General features: G+C 36.6%; 1 protein-coding gene across 1 annotated transcript in view; it reads right to left on the bottom strand.

Moving 5' to 3' along the window:
* vwa8 (von Willebrand factor A domain containing 8) overlaps positions 1-12,250 on the bottom strand; it is a 482,517-nt gene extending 470,267 nt beyond the window's left edge. The window contains exons 1-2 of the mRNA XM_039745289.1: positions 12,000-12,250; positions 5,994-6,071 (exon numbers count right to left, since the gene is read on the bottom strand). Of these exons, the coding sequence (XP_039601223.1) occupies positions 5,994-6,071; positions 12,000-12,153 (232 nt within the window). The 5' untranslated portion in view covers positions 12,154-12,250. The remainder of the gene's footprint in view (positions 1-5,993; positions 6,072-11,999) is intronic.
* Between the last annotated feature and the right edge of the window lie 732 nt (positions 12,251-12,982).

The following is a 12,982-nucleotide window of genomic DNA, read 5'->3' as shown; positions in this document are numbered from 1 at the left end:
TCCTTTGAACTGATAAAAAATGTATCTAAGACTATGGCCTCAACAAGCAGACCTGAAGCTGTTGCAGTTTACATTTTGAAATGTCTCATTAAGGGATTTGTCGATAATTTTATACAGAGAGTTCATGTGTCACTAACAATTATTTCTCCTAATTACATATTACATTACCACCAGTAGCACTTACTCCCATAGCCATGAAGTGCTTTGTGAGGCTGGGGCTAGAACACATCAAGGACATCATCCCTGACAGTCTGGACCCCCTCCAGTTTGCCTACCGCTGCAACAGGTCCACTGAGGATGCCATCTCCATAACACTTCACACCACCCTGTCTCATCTGGAGAACAAGAACTGTTATGCCAGGCTGCTGTTTGTGGACATCAGCTCTGCATTTAACACCATCATTCCATCCCAGCTCATCGCTAAACTCCTGGATCTGGGGCTTAGCTCTTAACTGTACAACTGGGTACTGGACTTCCTCACTGGCAGACCTCAGCAAGTGCGTATTGGTGGAAAAACCTCCTCCATCATCACCATCAACACTGGCACCCAAAAGGGCAACGTACTGAGCCCCCTGCTTTATTCTCTTTACACCCATGACTGCGTAGCTAAGTACAGCTCTAGCACCATCCTCAAGTTTGCTGACGATACCACTGTAATAGGTCTGATCGGCGAGGATGATGAGTCGGCCTACAGGGAGGAGGTCAGACTCCTGTCAGAATGGTGTCAGGACAACAACCTCACCCTCAATGTTAGCAAAACTAAGGAGATGATTGTGGATTTCCACAAACAGGCAACAGAGCACAGCCCCATCTACATCGGAGGTGAGGCTGTGGAGCAGGTCAGCAGCTTTAGGTTCCTGGGAGTCACCCTCACTGATGACCTTAAATGGTCAAGTCACACTGCGGCAGTAGTTAAGAAAGCCCAACTCCTTTACTCAGGAGACTGAGTAAAGCTTGGATGTCCCCCACAACCTGTGCAGATTCTACAGGTGTACTGTGGAATTCATCCTGACAGGATGCATCACACCCTGGTACAGCAACTGCTCAGTTTAGGACTGCAGAGCTCTGCAGTGCGTGATGAATACAGCACAGCAGATCACGGGCACACAGCTCCCTGCAATCCATGACATCCACACTACACGCTGTCTCAGGAAAGTGAACCTAAAGTCCATTCGGACATGCACCTCCAGGTTCAGGAACAGTTTCTACCCAACTGCAATCAGACTCATGAACAATCAGTAACCTTGTGTCACCTCCACTGCTACCTGCACATACACTTCTGCCACTGTCTCTATTTATTCCTAGGATTCTGGTTTTATTTATTTACTTATTTATATTCATTTATTATTGTGTGTGTGTTTTTTTGTCTATATTCACTGTCTGCAGGGGCACATGCAAGCAAGCATTTCATTGTACATGATACTTGTACTTGTACACATGACAATAAAGAATTGAAATTGAAATGAATCGTGCCTATGCAGTAATCAGTGATGGATCATGTTATGGAGAGGAAACACAGCTCATAACTTGCACAAATTAATCTGTATGATAAACAGTTTGTAATAAATTAACTTAAGGTTTAACAATTGCAATGTAACAAAAAATACAGAAATACTGAAAAGAGACTATCCAAAAAATATTGTTATTGTTGCAAGAACATCTGAGACAGAATGGAAAAGACATAGAGAAACCTATATTGGCAGATGGAAAGAATCTCAACATGCAACTAGGAAAATGCCATTTTAAAAAGAATGGGGCAGAAGAAGAAGAATCTCTGAAGGCACAAAAATGAGGGAATAACTATAGTGTCTTGGTAAGAAGGTAACTGAATTCCTCTGGCACTAGAGGGGACTAATGAGTTTCTGCCAATAGTATAGGGCATGCATAATAGATAGATAGATAGATAGATAGATAGATAGATAGATAGATAGATAGATAGATAGATAGATAGATAGATAGATAGATAGATAGATAGATAGATAGATAGATAGATAGATAGATAGATAGATAGATAGATAGATAGATAGATAGATAGATAGATAGATAGATAGATACTTTATTAATCCCAAGGGGAAATTCACAATAGAAAATGTTAAGGGTGTCTAACCCTGAAGGCCATGAAGGTACCATGAGATTATTCACTAGATGGGACTGACGGTATTTTTCTGCCCATTCAGGATAACACATTTCCAAAAGTTCAAGTTGCCATCCTAGGTTTAGACCTTGCTAGAAGGAATTACTGAGTTCAAATCCCTGCTTACTTTGAAATGATTTCATAATTACAAAAAATAAGGCCTACCTGAGCAGGGTTAAGGGCAGAAGAACTACATGTCATGAAGAAATTTTGCTTCATTGATTCAGAACGCGAATAAGTCAAGGTGGACAGGGCCAAAACTGCATTTTAGACTAAAACATGCAAATTCTTAAAAAGACCACAGAGAACAAGCCATGTGTGGAACCCAGGCATAACCATGAAACCAGGCAGCCCAAGCAGTACCTTTAATAGAAAGTGATGTAGTACTCCTATTGCACACATAGCAGGGATTCTAACAATTCCACAGAAAACATTACTGTAAGGCATGTGCAAAAATGATCAACATGGACTAGATCAATAAAAACATATACAATTTCAAAGGAAAAGAAAGTATCAGTTTACACTATCACACCTATTTAGTCCTACCAAACAGCTCCTTCTGAACGTGCATTCCTATATTCTTGGCTATTTGCAGACAACCTAAAAAAAAATGTTTTTCACAAACTAATAGGTTCATCTTGTGGCACTGAGTCCCAGAAAAATCCAACCTCAATGAAAGGAAAATATAATTTAATAGTAAAAACTTGGATAAAACTGTGATTATGCCTTTTATTTTATAGTTGGAAACAGTCATCATAGTTCTGCCCTAAGACAGACACAGAAGATGTTAACATGTATAATTGCAAGTCTGCATAGTAATTGTTCTACTATTGCCTGTATCCTTTATTCTTTTATATTGATTTTATTTATGCTTCGTACATAAAAATACATTAACATCTCACTATTCATGGATTAGTCTGAAATAAACAATTTACTCCATTTCATGGACTACAAAAAGCATCTGTAGCCACAGGATGCAAAGCTCCCTGGGGTTACAAAGAGACTGCTGCAGGTCTCCTTACTACTGGAAGCTTGTGATGGGTATTCCATAATGTTGGAAGAATGATTAGAAATCCTTCAGATTAATGTAAACATGCTATAAAGCATAAGTTTATATTGGCCAAACAATCTAAAAGCAAAACTGTCTCATCAGGTTATGGACTTCAATAAATTTCTACCGACAATAAAGAGTTTTACTTATTCAAATAACCCATCCTCAGTCATTTGTTTTTCTCTCTATCACATTGTCAACAAATGCAACTTAGCTATATTACATAATCTGCATTTTTTGAGAAAGATCTATCTGCACACTTCCACAGTTCCATCTGTTTTTAATTTCCTCAATATTTTTCTTATAGGGGTGAACAGTAATGCCAAACACTGCATTACAGTGCATATTAATATGTTGGTTTGATTTTATGAAGTGGATTTTTTGCTTTTAGGTAGCACCCAGTATTCACAAACTCCACTTATTTGCAGGAGATCTTGGAACCTAATATCCGTGAAGAACTAGGTATCCTCTTTAATAAGACCCCTGTGTGCGTCCAGGTGTCCGTGTGTGTCTTCTGGTGAAGTGCATATGCGCAGGGCCACACGTGTTCAGTCTCTCACTGTGCATTCCCTGTGCAGAGAGAGAGAGAGAGACACACACACAGGCGCGCAAGAGAGAGACATACACACACAGGCACGCTAGAGACACACACAGGCGCGTGAGACACACATACACACAGGCGCGCGAGAGAGACACACACACACAGGCGCAAGCGTGCATTGTTGCAATGTTACTTTTCTTGGTTGTTTATTAAATTAAGGATTTTTCAAATGTTCATTTTTTTCCCTGTGCTTAAAACTCATTAAAAAAAGTGTTTTTAGCGAGCAGTTAGTAGCGCTATAGTGCAAACTCTTGCAGTGTTACTTTTCTCTGTTGTTCAAGGTTTTCTCAGTGTTATTCAATATTTTTACATTTAGTTTACTATTACCCTGTGCATTCTATGGTATAATTAACTATATTTGTGCTTAAAACGTAAAAAATATATATTTACATACAGTTCGTATGGTCTGGAACGGATTAATTGTATTTACATACAATCTTATGGGGGAAATTACTTCGGTTCACAACCAAATCGGGTTTTGACCAGGGTTTTGGAACGAATTATGGTTGTGAACCGAGGTTCCACTGTATTACTGTCACAGAAAATTACAGGCATTTTACGGAAATACAAACCAGTATTACTGTGAAAGAAAATTAAAGGTACACAATACGGGGATGCATATTACAGCCAAATACAATGTCCCTTGCCATTTAATATACACTGTTCCTACTAATGTTTATGCACTACTGTTCTAGCACCCGTTATTGTAATGGGCTTAAAGTCTAGTGATTAATATAAGTTTTAAGAATTAGATATCTTCCCAACAACGATTACATTAAAATTATGCATTAACTAAAGATATCTCTTATTAATAGCCTGCATGTTAAAACGTTACTGAACTTAGTGCAAACTTAATATAATATTACAGTTATTAAACAGTTTTTGAAAGTATCATATAATATTGAAACTAATGTTTCTTACCATGTGCATAATAACCTATCAATTTCTTATGTATTAGGTTGTATTTTTACAACACACTACTTTTTCGAATATACAGAAGAAGTGAGTCAAAAAGTGTTACTGGGGCTCCTTCATACAAATTATAATCTTAATTTATAATGTATCACTGTAACTTCTTTCTATTTATTGTTTTAGGCATAATGTACAATTTCTATGTTTACGAATGTTGTGGTTTTTGGGGTACTAGGAGGAAGAGGAATTTGCTTCCTGTTATAAAATCTTTGAGTTTATGTAATTGCAACATTTCCCATTGGGAGCTAAAAAAATAATAATAATTTACTGTCTGTATAACAACATCTTTAAATTTTTTGTTGCTGTCTTCTGTGTTCTGCAATTAAAACTGATTACACTACCAATGTCCCTCAAGAAAACAGAAATAGCACCACCTCCATCTATCCTGAATTGTTCTTTATTGGATCACGTTTGCCTAGCTCCTGCATGATTATTTATTGGTGACTATTAAATTATCATTTCAGTTCATAAATACAGTATGCTATGGAAATCTGCAGGCAGAGGACAGGAAGATATGGAAAAAAGATGATCTGCTGTGGCAACCCCTAACGGGAGAAGTCAAAAGAAGAAGAAGTTCATAACTATGTGATCAATCTATTGTATACATTTTTCTGTTCCTATATGTACTATGTGGTATGTGGTTACTATCATGATAACTCCAGTACTCATTTCATGAAAACATTGTTTGCAAAATGCAAGCTTTAATTAATACTAGTACTGTATATATAATATGGATATATGGTATATATCATCTTAATCTAAAGCAGAAATGAGAGAAAACCACTTCAAAAAAAAAGAAGCAGCAAAACTTTTTAATTCAACATATGCATAAGTGTAAAAATCTACTAAAAACCAGCAATAAACAGTGAAACAAATGATATGGAAAGCTAAAACATATATAAGCAGCAGAAGAACAAGGCAGTGAAGTACTAAGAAAAGAGGGTCAGCCTGTCACAGGGCACATATTTGCACCAGCCTAGTGCTACCAATCAACCAGGCTGACTTTAGAGTTCCCTAGAGACATACAAACAAGAACAAAATGTTCAAACTACATGCACAATAAACTCTAGCCAGGAATCACCAAAAACTGGTAAGGAGGAATGGTCAAGTGTCATGTCACATTGTTGTACAATCAGTACTTAATTTCGATGCAAATTCAAGCAATTTCATTAAATATATTTAACAATTCTGGAAAAAATATGCATATTTCATTTAGTAAAGAAAAACATACTTACTATAATTTAAAGGCACAAGTTCAGGATTCTTAGGTTGTTTCACATGGTAGGTAATGTCACCTATTTTAATGATGTCTCCTGAAGAAAAAAAAAGCAACTATTTTAATATAAAAATTAAACCATGCCAGAGAGTATGTCAAATAATCAGAATTTACAAAAGCAAACAATTTATCAGAAAAGGGAAAGGGAATTGTAAATTGTTATGGGAAGAAGTATGCCACAAAAGGCCGTGAATCTAAGCTGTCAATGAACCTTTTGAAATTGGAGTAAAGATAAGGTCCAGACAAAACTCAGTCAAACACTGACTATTGTGATGGCCCTTACATACACCCAAGCATACCTTACCAGGAACACACATGGCAAGAAGGCCTGGGAGTAGTGCACCTGCTGACCTGGACACACACATAACCTGGTTGATCTTAGGACAAGGAAATCACACCTCACTATCCACAAAGTGATGAAGGGTGGAGGCTGGGTACAATGTCAATTAGTTGCCAGGTGTGTGCAGCACAGGTCCAAATGAATTAAAACATTTCAATAGAAACTGGATACTGGAAGCTACAGTTTTACTTTACTTGCAAGAAACGAGCTGGAAACTACCTACATATACAGCCTGACTTAAATTAACTAGATGTATTAGATCTGGAACCAGACTTATAGATCTGCTGTGGAAATGCCACAAGAAGGGATATCAATAATATTCAGTCTCATGGTATCATTTGGAGCTTTACAGCGGTGGATACAAAGATCTTCCTTCCATGACTTTGTTCAGTGGAAATGCTCTGGTTGTTGCTTGTGTTTATACAAGTAAAAGCTTTTTTTTAAATACTACTACTGAAGTATTTGGCTATTTTAGGAAAGGAAGGGACAGGTGCTTAAATTAGTGAAATCTGTTAAAGAGTTATTCTGACTGAACGACTCCATAATATGTAGGAATTACAGCCTGATGACAGGGTGTACAGGGTGAAGTAAAGATCTAGGATGTCATATTACTTCCAAAAACACTTTCAATCTATGTAATATTAAGTGGAATTCTTAAATGGACATATTCACATTTACCTTAGACATTTTTCTGAGTATATCTTTACTGAAAGTACATTTTAAATAACATTCAAATTACACATAAGAATTAAAGTAAAAACACAATCAAAAAGGCTACATTTTATTAGTACAGTATACCAAACCTGATTTCAAAATGCAGTGATGCTGCCAAGTGTCTGTCCATAGACCTGCTAATGAGTGCCCCAGGTATATAAATGGAAGGAAGTGTGTATTAGAGGCCAAGGCAATGCACTTTAAATCAATAGGTATTAGCCAATAATAATAATAATAATAATAATAATAATAATAATAATAATAAATTGAAGACAGAATAATTGTGACACACACTCACATGGGAAGTAAATCAATCTGTCCTAAAAATAACAAAATATTTTTATACCTGCTTGATCTAATTCAAGGTAACATGAGACAAGAACCTACAGTATCTTTATAGCACTGGGCACGAATTAACTGTGGATGGGGTGCCAGTTATTAATCACCAGGCACATTAACACCTGGTCAACTAAGAATTTTCAATTAACTTAATGCTTATAACTTTGGAAGGAAAACTAAAACACCAACACAGACAAGACAAAACTTGAAAAATGAACACAGAAAGGAATTGAGTGTGGGATATGAATCCAAGATGCTGAATCTGAAAGGCAGTAGAGCTGACAATTCTGACAGCATGCCACCTGCACGCCCTCAAACTAATAAAGTAATTAGTATAATGTGAACATCCCAAAAGGTTTAAACATAATTGAAAAAAAATAATTCTGCAAATACTAATGCACACACTGGGCAGCCCTATACAATGAACACAAAGAAGACTACCACTCATTTTGTCTCACAGTATATTACATATACTTTCTATTCTGCAATGTTTCTCAATTATTTATATAATAATGGTTGCAACATCTCTCACTCTTCAGAAGTCAGGAACTTGGGGTTGATTTAGATTTCAATCTGTCATTTGAGCCTAATGTTAATAATGTTACCAGATCTGTTTTCTTCAGCTAAAGAACACCTCATGAATTAGATGTTTGCTCAGTGATCGTGCCACTCAAATACTTACTCAACCATTTGTCACCTTCTGACTTGACTGTAATGCTCTGCTCTTTGGTGCCTCAGGCTAAGTGCTAAATAAATTACAACATGTACAGAATTGTGCAGCCAGAATTTTAACAAACGGTTAACCTTGGAAACATATAACCACTTCACTGATTACCCTGCACTGGCTGCCTGGTAAGTATTGGATCTCTTCTAAGATTTCTCTGATAACATATAAAGCTCTTCATGGCAATGGTCCTATCTATATTTCAAACATGTTAAAATGCTATACGTACTGTCACAATTTAAACTCAGCCAAAGTTGAATTTCTCGTTGTAACACATACTAATTGCAAATCACTGCATGACTGAGTTAAGTTTTGCAGCACCCAGATTTTGGAACTCCTGGCTTTTTTTTATCTTAAGACAATCTACCTCAATCGCTGCTTTTAAAACCAATGTATAGATGTATCATTTTAAACAAACTTTTATGTGTGGAATGTATTTTGTAATTTTAACTTTAAATTTTATCTGTTAAATTTTGAATGTCTTATTACTTTGTTTTATTTCTTTTTCTATTTCTTCTATGTTTTTGTTTTAACTTATAGATGTACAGTGTCCTTAACTGTCATGACAGATGCTTATGAATAAAATGTATTACCTCAATTATTACCATTGCCTCTGAAAACTTGATTTGCCAAAATCAATGTCCATAATCTCTTTAACTGTTTCCCCTTCCATTAAAACCTATATTTTTGTATGCTTTGCATTTATATTCCCACAACACATATTTTTAAGTGTGTTTCTAAATATCAAAAAGATACAAATTTTTGCTTAATAATATTTAAAATAAAATTCTATTAACCTTCCATCAATGGTCTGCTTGTTTTGGATATGTTAGCATCTCTGACTGATGACTTTATATTTACATTTTAACTTTGTTATAGACAGGTACGAGGAAAAAGTGTGCAATCCAAATTTGATGTGGAACTGCAAGCCTCTTTGATCAGTAATATATGTATTAGAATACAAACAGAAAGTCTAGCTTTATAAGGAAGACAGTTAAAGCTGTGTCACTAATCATGGCACTGGACAGTGGCAATGTAAGAATTTAATTGTACTCTATACACATGATAATAATAAACTTATAAAAGAAAGCTTTCAAAAAACTGGGAAATACTCTTGTTGATTTTGCATTGAGCACTCTCATTTATTCTGGTCATTTATTTGGTTCATCTTAAATCGTATTTTTGTCAAGATTTCAATCAAACAAATTTAAGAGGCAAATTAACAACCATAAGACTGGTGCAAAAGACAATGTGTTAATTTGGGACGTCTTACATAATCAAGTGGATACTTCAAGAAATATAGGTTGAAAGAAATAATCATCTTCCTAGCATAAAGCTTCTTTTAAGATTCCTGTAAAACACACCCCGTTGGGCATTTCTGAACTGACAGTCTAAATGAGAAAATGGGAAATAAAGTACAGAGCCAACAATGGCTTACAAATGGAAGACACTGACATCTACTGAAGAAATCATCTTGGGACAGGAATTAGCAAATAGATACAAGTGCTGTATTCAGTAAGAAATCAGTCGTTAGAGCTGCTGCCTTACAACTAAGACTTTTGGGTTCAAATGCTACCCAGGTCATTTTCAGTGTGGAGATTGCATGTGCATGAGTGTGTTTGTCGAGGTTCCTTCTGCATCTCGAAAACATGAATTCTAGGATGACTAGCAACATCAAATTCATCACATATGATGGGCTGGGAGCCACTGCCGAGTTGGTTCCGTAGTAAAGATGTTTACCTGTGCCACTATCTGTTAACACCCAGCATGATCATAGAGTACATCAACTTTACCATTTACCGTAGGCCTGCAGCAGGGTGTCACAATGGCTAAGACATCATCAGCCCTTAAACATGAGCGCTGCTTCAGGCTGTTCAAATCACCGGGTGACATCGGCATGTTTACTGACCTGCCCCTTAAGCTATAAGATAATTTAGGATGTTTACAGGAAACGCAATGATTTACTTCATGAGCTGTTAGTACATAATAAACAAAAAGTGTGTGCTTTAATTTAAATGATTAAAGTTTAAATATTCTGGATTATAATATAAATTTGTCATTTTTCACCCTCATTTAGTGGTCCATAAAGGGTTAGGTCATAAGTAAAGGATCACAAATTAAAAACAGCATTGTATCCATAATCACTGCTTTTTAAATTGTCTAAAACTATACCCCACGTGCATTACTTCTGAAATTGATCCTTTTTAACCTTTAGGGAATGGGCTTTAGAGGGCCAGTACCAATGGTTTCAAAAAAAAAAAAAAACAAATATCAAAAATATTATTCAAAATAGCATAAAATGACACTCCACATGCCTATGTTACCAATCCAAATTTTACAAAAATTTGTGAAAAGGAGTAACTTTGCCCCCTTGCATCTCATTTTTGGGTGAACCCCTGGGGTCAGCTGATGTGGCACACATAACTTCAAGTCCTTCTCATCATTTTTACTGAAAATGCCTTTTGGTTTACTTTTTATAAGGGTGTAATTTCCTACACAAAATATAGTCTAACAGTGGCCTAAAAAATGAGGGGCTTTCAGGTCTAGAGGGCCAAAAATTGGGGAGAAGCTCAAAAAGCTTGCATACCTACACATCAAGAAGATTCGAATGGTACATCATATTGTGAGGGTTTTCTCATAACAGTAAGTCAGAAGGCAAAAAACAAAACTGAGGTGATTTCAAAGTATTCATAACCAAGTCTTATGAACGCAATAACAGGCACTAAGTATAAACTGTTGTTCTGTACTGTGAATTCAAAGTGATCACAAGTAATTTTATGAAAACATTATAGGTTGCATATAAATGATCCTCCTCTAGGCATAATGCTCGTTTAAGATTCCTGTAAAACACACCCTGTTGGGCATTTCTGAACTGAAAGGCTAAATGAGTTAAAGGGAAATAGGATACAGAACTAATAATGGCTTAAAAAATGACGACAGTGATCTCTCTTGAACAACAAGAACAGAAATCAGCAAATAGCTACTAGTGCTGTACTCAGTAAGAAAGCAGTGGTTAGCGCTGCTGCTTTACAACTCGGAATTCTGGGTTCAAACCACACACTGCTCACTTTCTTCTAGTTTTCATGTGCATTTTTTTCTGTGTTCCTTCTGCACCCCAAAAACGTGCATTCCGGGCTGACTGGCGAGTTCAAATTCAGCCTACATGATGGCGGGATTGGCTCCTTGCTTTGCATGCAGCGGCTTCAGAAACTTAATTAATGAAATATGACGTTTAACAATTAAGTAAAGACGGACACGTGTTTACTTGCAGCAGACTTTGTTAAGACTCAGCATGACCATACAGTCTATCAACTTCATTTACTGTTGGCCTGCAGTTTGGGGGGGGGTGACAGTGGGGTGGCTACCACATCATCAGCAGTTAAACACGAGCGCTGCTTCGGGCTGTCCAAAACACCGTGTGACATCAGCAAGTTATCTGACCCGCCCCTTATTTCAAAATAAAAAGGTAGGTAAAGCGAGTTTACTCTGTTCTGGTCTTTAAAGTTCCAATTTGATAAAGTCACAAGCCAAATGTTTAAAAATTCATATATTCCTAGAGATTTATTTTACAAATGTGGACCGTTGTTGTAAACCGACTTTCGTGTCACTTAAAGGAACATTGAAAATAAAGAAAAGCCGTAAGATAAGACTTAATGTAATACAATGTTTCACTACAATATGTAAAATAACACAATTGAAAATAATGAACTGATGAAAATATATATTTCAACTTTGATTTTTCATACTCTTAAGAGGTCAAAGCAGCGTCCGTACAGTATAAAGTTGGTGACATGCAATCCGGAGGCTTGACATAGCGCTAAACAGCATACGAAGGCTTTGTGAGTTACCTGACGATGTGTTTATGTGTTTGACCTCATGCTGCAAAAAGCAGCGGCCACGGCTACCGCCACCTCCTTTCCCCGCAATGGGACCCAAAATATTCCTGAGCCGTCGTGCTGCAACGGCAGCTGCCGAGCCACTACACAGCACGCGTGACTGCATCGTTATATCTATTTACAATACAGTATATATGTACACTTTTGTACAATAACTAATCATAAGTCATACTCTAAAGAAGATGAGCTCTACCAGCAGCATAGTAAAGGGGAGGTATGTTGTGTAACACTAGCTGTCCGCAATATGTATCCTCCGCCGAGAAACTAGGCGTTCACTGTAACGTTCCTTGTGCTGCACACTCTGTGTCAGAGTTTGGATTACAGTAATGTAGTAGCAGGGTTGTCAGACGTCCAGATTTGAGCGGATTGTCCAGAGTCCCGCTTTGCCTCTGAAAATCCCGGTTGAACAAAGATTGTATCTAGAAACAAAATCTTAATTCAATGTTTATATTGAATATTTAGTTAAAGAGGCTTTTCAAATTTTTTGTAGACAGCCTGGCGTACCACCTTTTATGAATAAAATTTGTAACAGTCGGCTGAATCCGAGTGATTGAATCGGATGTGCTCTTGTCGTCGTACTTTTCTCGTGCTCATCATCATGATTGCCAGATTTCCAAAGTCACAGATCAGGACAGCCAAAACATATACAGTTTTAATTACATTATAATTATAGATATCTAAACATAAGTAGCCTATATGTAAATAACTACCTATATATATGAGAGAGAATTTGGGAGAATGCAGGACACATATGAAATAGTCACAGAAGTACGGGTATGTTTGATATAACTTGTAACATTTTTTATGTTTCATATAATACGACACGATAAATGTAAATAGAATGCAGATTTGTAGAATGTAGATGTGTTAGTCGAAAAGTCTTTATCAGTATCACATCACTTTTAAAAGGAATTACGCACGAGCAGCCATGATGA

Source organism: Polypterus senegalus, chromosome 2, assembly GCF_016835505.1.
Source record: "Polypterus senegalus isolate Bchr_013 chromosome 2, ASM1683550v1, whole genome shotgun sequence".
Taxonomy (NCBI): Eukaryota; Metazoa; Chordata; class Cladistia; order Polypteriformes; family Polypteridae; genus Polypterus; species Polypterus senegalus.
Note: the sequence above shows the minus strand (reverse complement) of the source record. Positions and strands in the feature narration are given on the sequence as shown.